General features: G+C 49.7%; 1 protein-coding gene across 1 annotated transcript in view; it reads left to right on the plus strand.

Moving 5' to 3' along the window:
- LOC119969163 (serine/threonine-protein kinase 3/4) overlaps positions 1-21222 on the plus strand; it is a 155179-nt gene that overhangs the window by 15404 nt on the left and 118553 nt on the right. The window contains exon 2 of the mRNA XM_038802390.1: positions 12471-12551. Within this exon, the coding sequence (XP_038658318.1) occupies positions 12471-12551 (81 nt within the window). The remainder of the gene's footprint in view (positions 1-12470; positions 12552-21222) is intronic.

A 21222-nucleotide genomic window follows, 5' to 3' on the forward strand; every position in this document is an offset into this window, starting at 1 on the left:
GCTCTATGTAGCACCTTAAATTGAATGAGGCTAAGCCTCGCACACGAGGAGGAAGAATTAACCCTCTCCAGGGCATCAGCCCATGTCCCATCCTCTATCTGCTCTCCCAGCTCCCCCTCCCACTTGGCTTTCAACTCCTCTACTGATGCCTCCTCAGCCTCCTGCATTACTTTGTATATGTCCGATATCCTCCCCCCTCTGACCCAGACCCCCGAGAGCACCCTATCGCTCGCCCCCCTGCTGGGGAGCAAGGGGAACCCTTCCACCTGGCGGCTAGCAAATGCCTTCACCTGCAAATGTCGAAACACGTTTCCCGGGGGGAGCCCGAATTTCTCCTCCAGCTCTCTCAGGCTCGCAAACCTCCCATCTACAAACAGATCCTTCAGCTGCCTGATGCCCACCCTGTGCCAGCTCTGAAATCCCCCGTCCATGTTCCCCGGGATGAATCTATGGTTCCCTCTTAACGGTGCCTCCATCAGACCTCCCACTTCCCCCCTGTGTCGCCTCCACTGCCCCCAGATCTTGAGGGTGGCCGCCACCACCGGGCTCGTGGTGTACCTCGTGGGAGGGAGCGGCCATGGCGCCGTTACTAGGGCCCCCAGGCTTATGTTGCCACAGGACGCCCTCTCCATTCGTTTCCAAGCTGCCCCCTCCCCTTCCATCATCCACTTGCGCACCATCGACGCATTAGCCGCCCAGTAATACCCCGAAAGGTTGGGTAATGCCAGCCCTCCACTCTCCCTACTCCGCTCCAAGAAGACCCTCCTCACCCTTGGGGTGCCGTGCGCCCACACGTAGCTCATGATGCTACTCGTCACCTTTTTGAAGAAGGCCCTAGGGAGGAAGATGGGCAAGCACTGAAATAAAAACAAAAACCTTGGGAGGACCGTCATTTTAACGGACTGCACTCTGCCCGCCAGCGACAGCGGCACCATGTCCCACCTTTTAAATTCCTCCTCCATCTGTTCCACTAGTCTAGAGAAGTTCAACTTGTGGAGAGTCCCCCAGTTCCTTGCCACCTGCACCCCTAAATATCTAAAACTCTTTCCTGCTCTCTTCAACGGGAGTCTCCCGATTCCCTCTTCCTGGTCCCCTGGGTGTATCACAAATACCTCACTCTTACCCAAGTTTAGCTTGTACCCCGAAAAGTCCCCGAATTCTGCTAGCAGTTCCATCACCTCCGGCATTCCCCCTTCTGGGTCTGCCACGTATAGCAGCAGGTCGTCCGCGTATAGTGATACCCGGTGCTCCTCCCCACCCCTTATCAGCCCTCTCCACCTCCCTGAGCCCCTCAGTGCCATCGCCAACGGTTCAATTGCCAGTGCGAAGAGCAGGGGGGACAAGGGGCACCCCTGTCTGGTCCCCCGGTGGAGCCCAAAATACTCTGATCTCCTACCATTCGTCACTACACTTGCCGTCGGGGCCGAATATAGCAGCTTCACCCATTTAATAAATCCCTCCCCAAATCCAAACCGCTCCAGCGTCTCCCACAGGTACTTCCACTCCACCCTATCAAATGCTTTCTCCGCGTCCAATGCCACCACTATCTCCGCCTCCCCCTCCACTGCCGGCATCATGATGACGTTTAGCAGTCTCCGCACGTTCGTATTAAGCTGCCGCCCTTTCACAAAACCCGTCTGGTCCTCGTGTATCACCCCTGGCACACAATCCTCTATCCTGGTAGCCAGGATCTTTGCCAGCAGCTTGGCGTCCACATTCAGGAGCGAGATAGGCCTATATGACCCACACTGCACGGGGTCCTTGTCCCGCTTCAAGATCAGAGAGATCAGTGCCTGCGACATTGTCGGGGGCAGAGCCCCCCCCTCCCATGCCTCGTTGAAGGCTCGCACCAGCACAGGGCCCACCAAATCCGCATATTTTTTGTAAAATTCCACCGGGAACCCGTCTGGCCCCGGCGCCTTCCCCGACTGCATATGCCCAATCCCCTTGACTAGCTCCTCTAACCCTATCTGCGCCCCCAGCCCCTCTACCAGCTCCTCTTGGACCTTGGGGAACCTCCGTTTGTTCAAGAAGCCCTCCATCCCCCCTCCCCTCATCGGCGGCTCTGACCGATACAGCTCCTTATAGAAGTCTCTGAAAACCCCATTTACTTCTGGCCCCTTCTGCACTATGTTCCCACCCCTCTCCCTTACTCCCCCAATTTCTCTAGCCGCATCCCGCTTGCGGAGCTGATGCGCCAGCATCCTACTCGCCTTCTCCCCATACTCATAAACCGCGCCCTGCGCCCTTCTCCACTGTGTCTCCGCCTTTCTGGTGGTCAACAGGTCAAACTTAGCCTGCAAACTACGCCGTTCCCCCAGCAGCCCCTCCTCTGGTGCCTCCGCATATTTCCTATCCACGTCCAGAAGCTCCCCCACCAGCCTCTCCCTCTCCTGTCTCTCCCTCCTTTCCCTATGTGCCCGTATGGAGATCAGCTCCCCCCGGATCACCGCCTTCAGGGCCTCCCATACCATCCCCACCTGCACCTCCCCCGTGTCATTAATGTCCAGATATCTCTCAATGCTCTTCCGGACCCTCTTACACACCACCTCATCCGCCAGCAACCCCACATCCAGACGCCACAGCGGACGCTGGTCTCGCACCTCTCCCATTTCCAAATCTACCCAGTGTGGCGCGTGGTCTGAGACCGCTACGGCCGAGTACTCCACTTCCCGTACTTTCGGGATCAGTCCCCTGCTCAATACAAAGAAGTCAATTCTAGAATAGACTCTGGACATGGGAGAAAAAGGAATACTCCCTCGCCCTCGGCCTCCCAAACCTCCAGGGATCTACCCCTCCCATCTGCTCCATAAACCCCTTTAACACTTCTGCCGCTGCCGGCCTCCTACTCGTCCTTGAACTCGATCTGTCCAGCACGGGGTCCAGCACTGTGTTGAAGTCCCCCCCCATGATCAGGCCCCCTGCCTCCAGGTCCGGAATGAGGCCCAGTAGGCGCCTCATGAAGCCAGCGTCGTCCCAGTTCGGGGCATACACGTTAACCATCACCACTTTCTCCCCCTGCAGCCTACCCTTCACCATGACATATCTACCCTCTTTATCCGCCACCACCTCCGCCGCCACGAACGACACCCTCTTCCCTACCAGGATCGCCACCCCTCGGTTCTTTACGTCCAGTCCTGAGTGGAACACTTGTCCCACCCACCCCCTTCTCAGGCGGACCTGGTCCGCCACCTTCAAATGGGTCTCTTGTAGCATTGCTACATCCGCTTTCAGCCCCTTCAAATGCGAGATTACTCTCGTTCTCTTGACCGGCCCATTCAGCCCCCTCACATTCCAAGTGATCAGCCGGGTCGAAGGGTAGCCCGCCCCTTTCCCCCGCCGACTAGCCATATCCTGTCACCTGCTCGCCCCGAGTCAGCCCTCCCTTTCTGACCCGTTCCCCATGGCGATGGCGCCCCCCCCCCCCCCCCCTCCCCCCCCCCCCCCCCCCCCCCCCTCCAGTCCTCAACTTCTCCTCCCTGGCCTTTTCAGCAGCAACCCGGTGCCCCCCCCCCCCCTCCACCCCCCCCCCCCCCCCCCACCCCCCTCCCCCCCCCAGGCTAGGACCCTTCCTAGCCGCGACGCACCCTCCATAGTACTTCCGTGAGTCAGCTGGTTTACGCTGACCCGGCTGCCCCTGCCACACTCCGGCTCCTCCCGGCATGGGGGACGTCCCCCCCCATACCACCCCTCCTTGACCCCGCTCCAGCGCGGAAAGGGAGCCATTGCTGACCACGCCCCTTACTCCCACCCCCCTCCCTCCTCTGCCCCGTGCGCGGGAAACCAGAGGAAAGCCCGCGCTTTCGCCCTGCCCCTCCCCGCCCCTCCATCTTCAGTTCCCCCCCCGTCCCCGATCTCCCACCGATAAATACAAAACAACCAAAAACCCCACAAGAAACACATACCCCCGGCACACCCCCCCCCCCCCCCCCCCACCCCGCCCTCCCACCATAACATTATAAATAACAGGAAAAAGAGAGAAAAAACTGGTATAGAGAACAAAAAAGGGTCCAAAAATACGGCCAAGTGAAAATCCAACCAACAGAAAGCCACGTGTCCAGCTTAAAGTACCAGAGCGGCAACGACCGCCAAGTATCCCCTGGTTCTAGTTCGAGTCCAGCTTTTCTTCCTGGACAAAGGCCCACGCCTCCTCCGGGGACTCGAAATAGTGGTGCTGGTCCTTGTAGGTCACCCACAAGCGCGCTGGCTGCAGCATCCCGAATCTAATTCTCTTGGCATGCAGCACCGCCTTCGTCCGGTTGAACCGGGCCCGCCGCTTTGCCACCTCCGCACTCCAGTCCTGAAAGATCCTCACCGTCGAGTTCTCCCATTTGCTGCTCCTCTCTCTCTTGGCCCACCTCAGCACCCTCTCCCGGTCACTGAATCGCTGGAACCGAACCAGCACCGCCCTCGGGGGTTCGTTTGCTCTTGGCTTCCTGGCCATTACTCTGTAGGCCTCCTCCAATTCCAGGGGCGAAGGGACGGCCCCTGCCCCCATCAGTGAGCCCAGCATTTCTGCCACATACCCCTGGAGGTCCGACCCTTCCAGCCCTTCTGCCAGGCCCAGGATCCTCAGGTTTTTCTGCCTCATGCGGGTATCCATCTCCTCCAATCGGTTTTGCCATCTCAGGTGGAGTGCCTCGTGCACCTCCACCTTTCCCACGAGGACCGTGGCCTCCTCCTCCCTCACAGTCATCTCCTGCTGCAGCTCCCGAATTGACGCCTCTTGGGTCGCCTGTGCCCCCATCAGCCTGGTGGTCGTCGCGTTCATCGACTCCAGCAGCTCCACTTTCAGCTCCGTGAAGAAGCGCAGGAGAACGGCCTGCTGCTCCTCCGCCCATTTCCTCCAGTCCTCGGGTGCGCCGCCGGCCGCCATTTTGGATTTCTTCCCCCGCTTTTTCCGGGGAGCTGCTGCCGCTTTTTTTCCTGCCCCACTTCGGGTGACGACCATAAATTTGACGGGGTTCTCCTCTGGGAACCTTCCCCCACCGGGAATTGCCGTTCCAGCGCCATTAGGGGCCCTCCAATCGGCCCGAAAACACCTTCCTACCAGGAGCAGCCAAACGTGCGACTTAGCTGGTCATAGCTGCAACTGGAAGTCCAAGTTTGCAATGTCGATGTTAATCTCATTGAGGCCCGCTACCGTCCTACCCTTTCTTTCTTTTTTATTTAGAGTAATCATTTTTTTTCCAATTAAGGGACAATTTAGTGTGGCCTATTCACCTACTCTGCACATCTTTTTGGGTTGTGGGGGTGAGACCCACGCCACCATGGGGGGGGGGGGGAGAGAATGTGCAAACTCCACATGGACAGTGACTTGGGGCTGGGATCGAACCTGGGCCCTTGGCACCATGAGGCCGCAGTGCTAACTGCGCCACCGTGCTGCCCTTGTGGTCGAAGATCTTGCATAAGAGCCACCTTTCGTGCAGCCCCTCAGCTTGTGGCCGCCCCTGGAAGTTATGGAATCTTGGGTCACATGAATGAACCTCGCTGGATTTCTGGGAAACAAAGCAGACTCCCACAACGGTTCTGGAAGTTTCATCTCGGTTTCTCGGCACAGCCAGGGATGAGCGATATGTACAAACCTGCTATTGCCATCAGCATCCCAGGAGTGTAGATGTCCATTTTGTTCCTTTCGTCACTCCAGTTAAAGGCACCTCACTCGGCAGAGACTTGAACCCCACCATCTTTTGTGATCTATTTTATCACGGCGTGCAGTGTATGTCAGCTCCTGGAGATCAGCCTGCTTCAAGTGTTTTTGCTTTGCGAGCTGGAGTCATTGTGAATGTGACTGCAGCGAGACACTGGTCCACTTTCTTGTTGAAAGGCGGCTGCACCATTATTGTAGGGTTAGCATCACAATCAGCAGCTGATTCCTGGCAAATTCTGCATCCCTTTCCGCTATTGCAATAACAAATGCAAATTTTCTTTAAAAAAGTTATTTTGGATTTTCAAATAATCAATACGAGCTTGCACTTATGTCGCACCTTTTAATGCAGTCGAATGTCTCGAGGCTCTTCACAGGAGCATCATCAGATGGTGACGCAAGGACAGGTGACCTTAAGCTAGGTTCACGAGGTAGGGTTTCAGAAAGGAGGAGTGGGGAGTTGAGGTTTAGTAATGGAATTCTGGAGTTCCATGGCTGATGTTTGGGAGCAGGAAGTGGGGAGTGCATTTAAGTGGCCTGAATTGGAGGAAGATTGTGGAATTTGAGGGGTCGGTACGGAGGGGTGAGGTTATAGAAGGATTTGACTGAAGCAATGAGCAAATAGAATCAAGGCCATCATTGGCAGGGCTGAATTTTGGGCAGAGTCTGCACCGTTTTAGTAGGTTCGTAGGAATTCCAGGTATTAGGCACCACTGTTTCCTCCTGCTGTTTCAGATTTGTGTAGTCCCAGGCTCAAATATGTCAGCCAGATTTGTTCCTCTTTTCAATTCCGTGAGATTCTCCAAAAGCAGTGTTCAAGAATGAAAAATGATTTACAATACTGGCAAAGAAATGTGAACATTTTCTTGATTTCTTTGTGTTCTTGTGTAGTAACTTCCAGTATTGAATGTCTGTACATTCTTCAAAAATTGTCATCTCTTTGTGAAAAGTGATCAGCCGTGATAATGAATCTTACAACACCAGGTTAAAGTCCAACAGGTTTGATTCAAACACGAGCTTTCGGAGTGCAGCTCCTTCCTCAGGTGAATGTCAGGTGAATCTCAGGTGAAGGAGCTGCGCTCCGAAAGCTCGTGTTTGAATCAAACCTGTTGGACTTTAACCTGGTGTTGTAAGACTTCTTACTGTGCTCACCCCAGTCCAACGCCGGCATCTCCACATCATGATAATGAATGGCAGAGCAGGCTTGAAGGGCTGAATGGCCTCCTACTTTCTGTGTTTCTATGTACCTTTAAAGAGAAATTAGCGGGAAAGTGCGATTGGGGAAAAGCTGCAGGCTTATTATGGGTAGCAAGCCACAAATAGTGAAAGTCGCCATAGTTCCAGATGACCATAGGCTGGTGGTGATTTAACCTGAGGGTCACCACACCTCAGACGAGGGGCAAGGTTGAGAAGGCGGGGCCTTCATGAATAACCTCAGCCGGCAGGAATTGAACCCGCTATTAATGTCGCTCAACTTCACAGACTAGCCGTCTAGCTATCTGAGCTAACCGACCCCCTCTTGACGAATAGTACAACCTCAGAACAGCCCAAAGTGGGGCAGCGCAGTGGTTAGCACTGCTGCCTCATGGCACTGAGGACCCAGGTTCTATCCCGGCTCCGGGTCACTGTCCGTGTGGAGTTTGCACATTCTCCCCGTGTTTGCGTGGGTTTCACCCCCACAACCCAAAGATATGCAGGGTAGGAGGATTGGCCACGCTAAATTGCCCCTTAATTGGAAAAAATACTAGTGTACTCTAAATCTTAAAAAAATAAAAAAGAAAGGACAGCCCTAAGTGTTTCGCAGTCAATGTAGCATTTACAATGTAGTTACTGTTGTAGAAAACATGGCAGTCAATTTGCACCCAGCAAACTCTCTCAAAAAACAATGCGATAATGAGCAGATAATCTGTTTCATTGAATTTGTTTGAAGGCTAAAACATTAATCACGATACTGGCTGAACTTTCTGCTCCACTTCTGGTGTTGATTGTATATTTGTTGTGTTTAACTGTATGTAGGTGATGGGCATTAAATGGGGAATCAGTTTTCCCCCTATAGATAGAAACAGACAGATTGTGGTTGTTGGGTTAGGAGCCGCATGTTGTAATATACTCTATCCAATAGATAGAACCTTAGGATCGTTTATACCTTCCAGGGAGGGCAGACTGGGCCTCGGATTATCATCTGATCCAAACGATGACGCCTCCGACAGTGCAGTACTCCCTTGATGTTGGACTGGGGTGTCAGCCTAGACTTGTGTGGTTTTATGAGACTTGAACCCATAAACGTGACCCAGAGGAGCGAACTGAGCCAAGGTTGACACCTGATACAGCTAGGGAAATCTAATCTTTATTTGTGTCACTAGTAGGCTTACATAAACACTGCAATGAAGTTGCTGTGAAAAGCCCCTAGTAACCACATTCCGGCGCCTGTTTGGGTACACTGAGGGAGAATTCGGAATGTCCAATTCACCTAACAAGCATGTCTTTCGGGACTTTGTGGGAGGAACTGAAACACCCGGAGGAAACCCACGCAGACACGGGGAGAAAGTGTAGACTCCGCACAGACAGTGACACAAGCCAGGAATCGACCCCGGGTCCCCGGCGCTGTGAAGTAACAGTGCTAACCACTGTGCTACCGTGCCACCCAAAAAGTGAATGTTCGTTGGTGATACGGCAGAGAGCTTGGATTTCACTGGGAAGGAAAGGAAGGTAGTACTCGGCACAATCATTTGTCTAGGCAGACTTGAAGCACACTGTAGGGAGATGCTGCAGCGTTAATGGACCCAACATCCGCTACAAGTGAGATTTGAACCAGGGAGCTTCATAGCTGCTAACCTGAAGCATTAACCACTACTCCAGCACTGAACGTGGTGGTTAAACTCAGGAACTAAACTTGGGAACTACAGGGCCAAGAGTAGAGAGAACTGTTGAATGGCTGGGGATTTCTGAAGTGGGTTCTTTATTGAGCTTTGCAGTGCTCTGTATTGAATCAAAGAAAGGTCTGCCTGCCCCGGTCCTGAGGATCGGTCAGATACAAAACTGTGCTCTCCCAACGGAACAACACTTGGGCTGAAGTAGCAAGCATGGCAAAATTATCTTTTTAAATGATGCCATTTTGCGTGCATTTTAAATGGAGTGGGCGGAGGTTACATTCAAAAATAAATAGGAATAATTAAATGAATTCCATTTGCACTTTGCTTTAACATGGCACAGTTTTGCACTGATGCACACAGTCTGATAAAACATTTAGCTTTAGTTAACATGTAATTAAGTCTTGTTTGGTGTTCCACAGGGACTGGGAGGTTTACTGGGAGGATGATTGATGTCATTGAGGTTTAGCCTCTGCGCTATCTACAGGCAAGGCTGGGAAGGCACAGGAAGGAATCTATGATCTCCGTCTGCTTGCACACTGAACATTGAGGTTCGTTTGGGCGTGCACACGGCCGATAGTGTTCTGGGAATGTCACTTGCAGCCAAATTATGAGCAAAGTTACAGGGTTCATACCCATCAGAGGCAGGGTGATTCTAGTATGAGGCTGGCTGATAAGCAACTGACTACATTTCTTTAGTGTTTCCCCTGAGGCTGCGGCCATCACACTTGCCAGCTGCTCATGTCTCTGGGAGAAGATAAGATAAGTCACATTAAAGAGATATTTACACTCTCCTCACAGACTTTTTTATCTACAATTTTTTTGGAAAGCAGTTACTGCAGAGAGTCTATAAGACACAGGAGCAGAATTAGGCCACTCAGCCCATCGAATCTGCTCCGCCATTCAATCAAGGCTGATGTTTTTCTCATCCCCGATCCCCTCATTCATCAAGAACCTATCTATCTCTGTCTTAAAGACACTCTAGTGATTTGGCCTCCCTCCACAGCCTTCTGCGGCAAAGAGTTCCACAGATTCACCACCCTCTGGCTGAAGAAACTCCTCCTCCTCTCTGCTTTAAAGGATCGTCCCAATGAAGAAATTCAACAATGGCTTGGGCTGCGTGTTGCGAGGCATCATTCTGTAGCAGCGGGTGGCTGAGAGGAGTGAGGTGTGGGTAGATGGGAGTTAGTGGAGGGACAGTGTGAGGGGCCTGGTGGGTGTGAGGCTGTTGAAGGATGTGAGGAGCTGAGCAGATTAAGTACGATAGAATGCATAGAATGGTCTGCATCTGTTTCCCATTAACTCGTGCATGTCAATTTATGCCTTGAGTTGTAGAAACACCATTTTTAGTTGCACAAGGATATCAGGTGGCATCTCTAATCACATATTGTGTCCCAAGAGACAGCAGATGGTGCCTAGAACATGTTCACTGTAAGATGATTGTGTGATCAAAATAGAAGCCAGTCAGAATCGGGCATCAAATTGAAATATGTTTATTTGCTCTTTGGAAAACCATGTTAGAGGGCCAAGGCCCATTAACGATGAAGCAGGATGTCACCAAAACATTATTTGGAAATACAGCATAGAAACAGGCCATTCTGCCCAACTGGTCTATGATAGTACTTATGCTGCACTTGAGCTTTCTCTCACCCTGTCAGCATATCCTTCTATCCCGTTCTCTCTTGTGTTTATCCAAGTTCCCCTTAAATGCATCTATGTTGTTACTTAAATCCGGCACGTTAGCACAGTGGTTAGCACGGTTGCTTCACAGCGCCAGGGTCCCAGGTTTGATTCCCGGCTTGGGTCACTGTCTGTGCGGAGTCTGCACCTTCTCCCTGTGTCTGCGTGGGTTTCCTCCGGGTGCTCCGGTTTCCTCCCACAAGTCCCGACAAACGTGCTTCTTAGATAATTTGGGCATTCTGAATTCTCCCTCTGTGCACCTGATCAGGAGCCGGAATGTGGCGACTAGGGGCTTTTCACAGTGACTTCATTGCAGTGTTAATGTAAACCTATTTGTGACAATAATAAAAATTACTTTTATTATTAAATCCACTGAGGAAATCAGGGAAAAAGCGTCTTTACCCAGGGAGTGGTTGGAATGTGGAACTTGAAACCACATGGAGTAGGTAAATTATTAAATATAATACTCTTATATTTATGTCCACAGTTTTGGTTTCTTCCACATATTGTAGGGTTTTTTTTTACAGCTTCCCAGTTGAACACTTAAAGGCTTCAATCAGGTCACCCTTCATCATTCTGTTTTGTCGTGAAATGAACCCCACCAGCCTTTTTAATCTTCCTTGGCAGGTATAATCTCAAACGTATTGGTGGTGCTAAAGGAATAGAGTATCAGGTCATTTGTCTCATTTCCATTTATTTTCATAGAATTTACAGTGTAGAAGGAGGCCACCCGGCCCATCGAGTCTGCACCGGCCCTTGGAAGGAGCACCCCACCCAAGCCCACGCCTCCACCCCATCCCCGTAACTCAGTAACCCCACCCAACCTTTTTGGACGCTAGGGGCAATTTAGCATGCATGGCCAATCCACCTAACCTGCACATCTTTGGACGGTGGGTGGAAACGGTAGCATGGTGGTTAGCACAGTTGCTTCACAGCTACAGGGTCCCAGGTTCAATTCCTGGCTGGGTCACTGTGTGGAGTCTGCACGTTCTCCCCGTGTCTGTGTGGTTTTCCTCCGGGTGCTCCAGTTTCCTCCCACAGTCCAAAGATGTGCTGGTTAGGTGGATTGGCTATGCTAAATTGCCCTTGGTGTCCAAGGCTTGTTAAGTGGGGGTTGCTGGGGTGGGGTGGATGTGTGGGCTTTGGTGGGGTGATCTTTGTAGGGGCCGGTGCAGACTCGATGGGCCAGGTGGCCTCCTTCTGTACTGTGGATTCTATGATAAACCGGGGCACCCGGAGGAAACCCACGCACACGTGGGGAGAACGTGCAGACCCCACACACAGTGACACAAGCGGGAATCGAACCTGGGACCCTGAAGTTGTGAAGCAACTGTGTTAACCACTGTGCTACTGTGCTGCCCCACCTTGTGCGCTAATTGGCTGCCGTGTTTTCTGCATTGCAATAATGATTTCACTTCAAGTATGTAGTTATCTGGAAGACATATTGGTTGGTTTAGCACTGGGCTAAATCGCTGGCTTTGAAAGCAGACGAAGGCAGGCCAGCAGCACGGTTCAATTCCCGTACCAGCCTCCCCGAACGGGCGCCGGAATGTGGCGACTAGGGGTTTTTCGCAGTAACTTCATTTGAAGCCTACTTGTGACAATAAGCGATTTTCATTTCATATTGGGTTGCCCTGAAGTTCTGAAAGATAGTATATAAATGCAAGCTTTATATCTTTTCTTTCTGGAATTATACATAGTCAATGAAGTGTCTATCATATAAAGTACTGAGGCGATTTGGTATGCTTGTGGTGCTCTATTAATGGAAGCATTTATTTATTAATAAGTGATCAGATGATGCCAGATTTGGGTTTACTGCTTTTAACATTTAGAAGGTTGGGAAATGGAAGGAATTCCATCGATTTTGGGCCCTTGTAAAGAATGGAACTACTGTGAATTCAGGGAGTACGAGAGCTGATAGGATCGTGCTTTAGAGTTTAACAAGAGCAGAGAAAGTTAATTTTAAAAATAAATAAATTTAGAGTACCCAGTTCTCTCTTTTCCGATTAAGGGGTGATTTAGCATCGCCAATCCACCTGCCCGTCACATCGTTTTGGGTTGTGGGGGTGAGACCCACGCAGACACGGGGAGAATGTGCAAACTTCACACAGATAAACTTAATTTAGAGAGGCAATCACTACCGTCGTGTCAATTTAAAATAGTTATGAGAGTTGTGACAAAAGGAGGGTTAGGTAACAGAGAGCAAAATTCTGAATTTCTTCCAATATTGCGATTGTCTTTTACAGTGTGCGTTTTCTTCCTCCCCGCAACAGGTCTCTGAAGAAATTGAGCGAGGACAGTTTGACCAAACAGCCGGAAGAGGTCTTCGATGTGTTGGAGAAACTTGGCGAAGGGTAAGTGCCAAAAGCTCACTGAGAAAGTGGATCACTTAATACTTTGAGGCTGACACACGGCGATTCATTTGAGGTTTTAAATTTTGAAGCACACTAATATTTGGATTGAGCCGAGGGAAAAGTATCATTCGTACAAGGAGTAGGCCATTCAGCCTCTCGAGTCTGCTCTGCCATTAATAAGATCATGGCTGATCTGATTGTAACCTCCAATCTGCATTCTGCCTACCCCCAATTAACTTTCACCCCCTCTTGGTTACCAAGAATCTATCCACCTCTGCCGTAAAAATATTCAAAGACTCTGTTTCTGCCACTTTTTCAGGAAGAGCGTTCCAAAGGCTCATGACCCTCTGACTGAGAACATTCTCCCACAAGAGGAAACATCCTCTCCACATCCACCTTGTCAATACCCCTCAGGATCGTTTATGTTTCAATTAAGTCACCTCTCTCACTCCTAACTCCAGTGGATAAAATCATAGAATCCCTACTGCGCAGTTTTACCCTGATAGTTACTTTGAAAGAGGTCAATGGAAATAAATCAGTTCTAATTCCAGACTAACGATTTAAGCACCGGACCCCCCCGCCCGCCCGCCAGCCAAAAAAAAAGCGGCTCTCTCCCACCTCACCTCTCCGCTCCTTCCTGGCTTCCCTCCAATTGTCTGAACCATCTATGTTTGAAACTTAGCATCTCCCTTTAAGCTGCCCTTTTAAACATCTCCTTTACGACAGCTAGTGCCAGAAAAATGGGACATTCCTTTGTTTCCTGCTTCCCAGTTACTCTAAGCCAATTCAGCCAGAGCTGCACCTCATTGCTTCTGTCTCACCAAGGTTGGGCAAGACGAGGGCTTTACAATTTCTTCATAAGTCAGTCGAGAGTGGGCGGCATAGTGGTGCAGTGATGAGCACTACTGCCTCACAGCACCATTGCCCGGGTTTGATCATGGCCCCGGGCCACTGTCTGTGTGGAGTTTGCACATTCTCCCAGTGTCTGTGTGGGTCACCCCCACAACCCAAAGATGTACAGGGTAGGTGAATTGGCCACACTAAAATTACCCCATTATTGGAAATAAGCAATTGGGTACTCTAAATTTGTTTTTTTACAAAGTCGGTCAAGAGTGACAATCCACTGGAAATTACCACTCTGAAGAAGTTAAGGGCCAATATCCCTCAAAACCGCTGTTCATTTTTGCTCCCTCTAGTCGAATGACTTCCTGTCCCACAGTGCCATGGTCAGGCAGCTTATCCACGCTGCAGCCCTCACTTTCATCCATGCAAGCTGAAAAAACTCAAACATGTTGAACCATTGTGAAGGCTGAGGTTCCTGTGCTCCTGGTGTCTGAGTCCCTTACCTGCCTCACTTGCAGTCACACTCTCCCGTCCCTCACCACTGACCAAATCAGATGACCCTGTCCTAGGAGGCGTGACTGCCTCCGTTTACATAGAGGCCAGGTAACCTCCCCTTTGACAAAGAGTCACCCAGACTCAAAACGTTAGCTCCCTTTCCTCTCCACAGATGCCGTCACTCCTGCTGAGATTGTCCAGTATTTTCTGTTTTGGTTTCAGATTCCAGCATCCGCAGTAATTTTTTTTTAACTTCCCCCTTCTTGACGCGTCGCAGTGTCTGTCGTTCAGCCCCCCAGCTCATAATCTCTGAGCGGAAGCTGCTCGAACTTCAAACACTTTGTGCAGACGTGTTTGCCCCGGGCCAAACTGACACCCAGGAGCTCCCACATGCTGCAAGTACCTGTCCTTAGTGTGTTCTAATCAAACTTATTTAATTATTATATTCAATTGTGCCTTTTACTTTTGCTTTTATATATTTTATTATCTTTACCATCAGTTGCTAGACTATTTGAACTTTAGGAATAGAATAAACTTAGTCACCCTGTCCAGATGCTCACTGAATAACTAGCCTTTCCGTAGCAGAGTAAGACCACTTACTGTAGGCTACGATAGTTAGAAAGCAAACAGCACATTTTTCCCTTCCTCTCAACTCCCTTCAATGCACAACTCCAAGCACTCTATTCCAAGATTCACTTCTTGCAGCAAACCTTCCTAAAGCATGCCTTTTCCCCAATGCACCAAATTCCCACTTTGAACAAAATTCCCAAATATACTCGCTCGGTCTCTGTCTCACTCATGCCGAAGTTTCCCCTCACTGACTGCGTGTCCTTACTCGGAGTGAATGTGTAAAAATATTGCGTGAATACTCAATTGATGTACAGAGAGATCTGGGAGTTCAGGTCCATTGTACCCTGAAGGTGGCAACGCAGGTTGATAGAGTGGTCAAGAAGGCATACAGCATGCTTGCCTTCATCGGATGGGGTATTGAGTACAAGAGTAGGCAGGTCATGTTACAGTTGTATAGAACTTTGGTTAGGCCACATTTGGAATACTGCGTGCAGTTCTGGTCGCCACATTACCAGAAGGATGTGGAAGCTTTAGAGAGGGTGCAGAGGAGGTTCACCAGGATGTTGCCTGGTATGGAGGGTGCTAGCTATGAAGAAAGGTTGAGTAGATTAGGATTGTTTTCGTTGGAAAGACGGAGGTTGAGGGGGGACCTGATTGAGGTATACAAAATTATGAGAAGTATGGACAGGGTGGATAGCAACAAGCTTTTTCCGAGAGTGGGTGTGTCAGTTACAAGGGGTCACGATTTCAAGGTGAGAGGGGGAAAGTTTAAGGGAGATGTGCGTGGAAAGTTTTTTACGCAGAGGGTGGTGGGTGCCTGGAATGCTTTACCAGCGGAGGTGGTAGAGGTGGGCACGATAGCATCATTTAAGAGGCATCTAGACATGTATATGAACTGGCGGGAACAGAGGGAAGTAGACCTTGGAAAATAGGAGACAGGTTTAGATAAAGGATCTGGATCGGCGCAGGCTGGGAGGGCCGAAGGGCCTGTTCCTGTGCTGTAATTTTCTTTGTTCTTTGTACTTTGTACTTGGAAGAAGGTGAGTAATTTTCTGTACTTGGGTCAGTGGTGGCAGAAGATGGGAAGTATGGGATGGAGATTAGCTCTGGTCGAAGTAATTGGAGGACGTGCAGTGAAGTGTGTTAGAAAAGTATTGTCGAAACTGAAAGGATGAATCTGCAAGACAGTCGTGAGATCCGCCTTGTTATAGAAAAGAGGAACGGCAGGGGGATATTAGTGAGATGTGGATGTTGAGATGGATCTGTGGAGTTACAAGAACAGGAACCAGTGCATCAGGGGTGTCGGTGAAGATTTGGGAGCATTGAAGAAACTAGCTGAGAAGAAATTGAATTGGTACAGTCATCTGTGATGGAGGGAGAGAGAGGAAATATGGTGAGGTGAATGATGGAGATAGAATTGCCAAGTAGAACGAGAAGAGGAAGGCCTGAGACCAGATGGAAAGTTGCAGTGGCGAAAGACTTGAACGCAGGGGGATTGAAAGTGGAATGGGAGATCGACGGGAGGAGATGGAAAATGGTGATCAACCAACATGGTGGTGACCCCCCAAGTACAATGGGAGAAGCCGGAAGATGATGTTTGGATTGCAGCAGACAGGAGAAGGTTAATTCAATTCCAGTAGTGCAGCTTATTCCATCTTGTGACCTTTTTTACCGTCGCTTTATCAGGTGTTTTCAAAATCCTGCATGCTTGCTTGCTTCAGCGTGTCTTAAGTTTTTGCGGCCTGTTTGCCTGACCCCCTTCACCTAATTACATCGAAGAGATGGTACAGAAATTACAAAAGCGCAGCATACGTGACAAACAAAAAGGCATAATGCTATATGTGCTCGAAAACCAAAATATAAGCAGAAAATGATCAAAAGTCAGACAATTGTGGAAAGTGAAATGGTTAACTTTACCTTTTTTTTAATTTAGAGTGCCCAATTCTTTTTTTTTTCCAATTAAGGGGCAATTTAGTGTGGCCAGTCCACCTACCCTGCACATCTTTGGGTTTTGGGGGTGAGACCCATGCAGACACTGGGAGAATGTGCAAACTCCACGGACAGTGACCCGGGGCCGGGATCGAACCCAGGTCCTTGGCGCCGTGAGGCAGCAGTGCTGACTACTACCCCGCCGTGCTGCACTTTGTTAACATTTCAAATTTCTGACCATTCTTCAAAACTGAAGGAAGGTTGTGGATGTGAAACATGAGCACTGTTCCTCTCCCCACATGCTGCCTGGTCCTGCTGAATATATCCGTATTGTGCACTGACGTACACAGTGTTTTCCCAGAAGCAGTTGGCTAGCAGACTGGTCCAAAGCAATTGGAAATGGCACACGTTCCTTCAGCCAATACAAGCATCTATCCATCAGTGAGCTCACTCAAATGGTCTGGAAAGGACGGGTCTGAAATAGCAGGACAGGTTTCTGTTTCATGTATTTCATACTGATGTGGGAGATGGCTGGAGCGCTTTGAACTAGGTTTAAATATATGTGGACAAGTAGCTTTGGATGGAATAATGGGCTGTGTTCTCCTCTTGTGCACAATCCCTTTCATTGCCGATTGAAAGAAGGTTGCGATGAGAGGCCCGGCTTCACCAGATGGCTTTAATCCTCCTCTCCTGTGGTCGATGAAATTAGTTCATGAGCCTATTTAAGGCAAGGTTAAAGGACCACTGTTAGGCCCACACTGTCTTGCTCAGACAGTTGAGCTTCTCTGTAGCTAAGAACTCCTATAACCCAAATCGTTTTTGTAAATACGTTTTCCCACCCTTTTCAGTTTCCTCCCTTTGCCTCAATTTTTACATTTATAATGGCACCTTTCACCATTGCATACCGTCCCAAAGCCCTTGTAATTAGTTAAGCACTTTTGAAGGGGGTGGCACAGTGGTTAGCAGTGTGCCTCACAGCTCCAGGGACCCGGGTTCAATTCCAGCCTCGGGCGACTGTCTGCGTGGAGTTGCACTTTCTCCTCGTGTCTCTGTGGGTTTCCTCCGGGTACTCCGGTTTCCTCCCACAGCCCAAAGATGTGCATGTTAGGTGGATTGGCCGTGCTAAATTTCCCCTTAGTGTCAAATGGTGGGATGACTGGGTTACGGGGTAGGCTGGAGGTGTGGGCTTATGTATGGTGATCTTTCCAAGGACCGGTGCAGACCCGATGGGCCGAATGGCCTCCTCCTGCACTGTAGGGATTCTATGAAGTGTAGTCACTGTTGTGATGAAAGTAATACGGTGACTAATTTTGTGCACAGCAAGCTCCCACAGCAGCACTGTGTTCATGGCCGGATTTTTGTTTTAAGCAGTATTGGTCGAGTAATGAATATTGGCCAGGACACGAGAACAGCTCCCATTCTCTTAGAATATCACAGGAACTTCTTGCATCCATCTGTAAAAGCTCTCCCCCCCCCCCCCCCCCCCCCCCCCCCCAATCAGCCCAGATTCCATGTTTAAGTCCCTGCAGTGAGAGCCATGGCTTTCTGACTCGATAGAAAGAGCACTATAGACGCACACTTCCACAGCACAGACTTTAGGAAATCTTAATCCATGTTGAGTGGGAACTTTGTAAAAAAAATAAAACCTGATGTGCTGAGAGATGGGCTGCAGTAAACGCTTCAATGCTGTTTTAAATTACAGAAAATGCTCCTCGGACTTGTGATGTTCGGAATGTCTGCGACTTTCAAAGTTAAAACCACTTTCTTTTCAACCCTTTGATGAATGCCTTGACATTAAATGTCTCTGCATTTGCTTTTGATGCAAATCAGTTTACTCCAAAAATCATGCCCATTTTCACTGGGTTGCTTTGGAGGCCAAAAATGGATGCGCCTCCACTCCTATAATCCCCCCCCCCCACCGATTAATAAAGTGATTATGATTCCAAACACAGTCAAACACAACTTAAACTAAATATGGTACATACAAACCCCTCCTCCAACCCCCTAAAGGTGAACTTTATCTGCTCAAGGCTCAGAAAACCATTCAAATCCTCCAACCAAGCTGCGGCCCCTAGCAGCGCTGCCGTCCTCCAGTTCAATAATATCCGTCGCCGGGCAATCCGGCGAAAGCCATGACATCGGCCCCCTTCCCTTCCTGCAACCCGGCACCTTCGACACCCCACAATTCGCCGTGGGGGTTAGGGTCCGGCGTCATCCTAGCCCCCCCACAATCCCCAACAAGCTCTCGCGCACCACCTCCCAAAAGCTCTCCAGCTTTACACACCTCCAGTACATGTGAGCATGGTTTGCCGGCCCCCTCCCACACTACTTGCACATTTTCTACCCCTGGGAAGAGCCCACTCACCCGGGTCCGAGTCACACGAACCCCATGTACCACCTTAAACTGTATAATTCTCAGGGAGGAGGTTGAGTTGATCCAACGCATTATTTCACTCCACATTCCCCACCCAATTTTGATCCCCAACTCTTTCTCCCACTTCTGCTTGATTCCTTCTCCCTACTCCCCCAACCACCCCTAGAAATCTCCAATTCTCTCCTCTTCTCTCTCTCTCCCAACCCCCCCCTTGCAAATCAATGGGCCTTTGCGCCAACTTTTGGTGGGAGATGGTCCTGTGAAGAACCTTGCGATGCTTCAATACGATAGAGGAGCTATATAAATGCAAGTTGTTGTAGGTCTATTAGGGTCAGATTGAGGGGCAGGGCTGGGAGCACATTGTTTCTATTTATGATGCGTTGTAAAGGCCGAACCGCCACAGGGAAACTGAACAGGAAACCAGATGAATAATTTCAAGTGTCGCTGAACTTCATTGGGCTCACTGACCCAGTTGTGTCTGCAGCAGTCTGTGATTGAGCTTGCTTTCATCTATGTTGGCAGGGCAACACTAACCATTTTGAACCCACTCATCGATCAGGCGAGGAAACCCCTCCAGTAAATACTGTAGGATTGTACATGTCCACCTGAGGGAGCCTTCTTTCAATGCCTCGTCCATCTAAAAGACCAGCTGACAGTGCAGCACTCCCTTAGTACCGCACTGGAGTCTCAGCCTAGCTTTAGTGCTCAAAGTCTTTGGTGTGGTATTCACCACAAGCTTCAGACTCGGGCTAGAGGGCTCTCCGTTGGGCCATGGCTGACACTTGCACAGCAGATGGATGTCTGTCCAAACCAGAATATGGGAAGGGCTGGAATGGCGAGAACTGATGATTATATAAAAAAAAAACGGACTCAAACCCACAACACTTTTCGTCAACCCTCCCTTAGAATAAAAAAAATACAGCTAAATTGAAAAGAGATTGAGCTGGGTGAATGTGGCTAGCTTTTGCTTTCTTTAATCATTATTATCTCTCAATTGAAAGCGCCAGGGCTTTACACTGAGGAGCCCCCACATTGATGTGGGCCCACTCGTGAGTTTGCAAGTTGGAGCCTTTATGCAGTGCTTTTCAAGGGCCTGTGTGTGTTTTTGCTAATGTTTTCACTGTGTGTTGGTATTGGACTCGAGAGAACAAGCAGTCAGCCAGCTTCCCTTAATATGCCCTGTAACTAGATTCTGCTTGCGGTTTCCTGTTGCAGAGGAAAGATTACAGGGTTGTGCGGAGAGGCTGTGCAACAGACTCTGCAATGGACACCCACACTTGTCAGTGAGCACGTTTTGCAGTCAGCTTTACATAGTCATTAACAGACCCACAATTTTTAATCAGAGGTGTGCCCCCGGGTACAGCGGTAGCATAAGGGCTGAACACAGGCGGTGGTTATTATTTTTAATCTATTCCACAGTTGTTGTGATCTGGAATGCACTGCCTGAAAGGGTGATGGAAATAGATTCCACTAAATTTCAAGAGGGAAGTTCATATGTACTCGAAAGGGGAAACAAAACTGCAGGGGAGTGGGCCGTGAGCAAGGGAGTGAGATTTAATTGGCTAGCTCATTCTTGGAGGCAACATCGACACGGTGGGCTGAATGGCCTTCTGTATTCTCTGACTCTGCCTCGCCCTCTCACAAACAATGTGATAAGCAGAGGATCTATTTTAGTGATGTTGGCTGATTTAATAGAATTTACAGTGCAGAAGGAGGCCATTCGGCCCATCGAGTCTGCATCAGCCCTTGGAAACAGCACTCCACTTGAGACAACACCTCCACCCCATCCCGTAACGCAACCCCACCCCGTAACGCAACCCCACTCCGTAACGCAACCCCACCTAACCTAACCTTTTACTAAGGGCAATTTATCATGGCCAGTCCACCTGACCTGCACATCTTTGGGCTGTGGGAGGAAACCGGAGGAAACCCACACAGACACAGGGAGAACGTGCAAACTACGCACAGACAGTGACCCAAGCCGGGAATCGAACCTGGGACCCTGGAGCTGTGAAGCAACAGTGCTACCACTGTGCTACCGTGCAAATATTGGCCAGAACATGGGGAGCAGTCCCTTGTTCTTCGTGGCATCTTTTATGTCGACATGAGGGTGCAAACAGTATCTCATCCAAACCCCCGACAAGCAGAGCTCCCTAACCGCTGCTCTAGAGTGTCAGCACAGATGTTCTGCTCCAGTCTTTTGAGCGAGAGTTCTACCACTGAGCCTGGATTGTCACCAAGTTCTGGGAACAGAAGCCTGTCAGTTACCTTTTCTCCCCAGGTTTCTTGCCTTTACCCCAACATGGTGCTTTGGCCCCAAGCTCTAAAGATTGACACCAGTTGGTCCATTGTGTCATTCACTTCCCCTCAGTGACCTTGTACCAATACAGTGCTGGTATGTGCATGTTATTAGAGTGTACGTACCTACAGGAATATTGATTTTAAACATTGGGAGAATGG

The sequence above is a fragment of the Scyliorhinus canicula genome, chromosome 7, assembly GCF_902713615.1.
Source record: "Scyliorhinus canicula chromosome 7, sScyCan1.1, whole genome shotgun sequence".
In the NCBI taxonomy this organism is placed as follows: domain Eukaryota; kingdom Metazoa; phylum Chordata; class Chondrichthyes; order Carcharhiniformes; family Scyliorhinidae; genus Scyliorhinus; species Scyliorhinus canicula.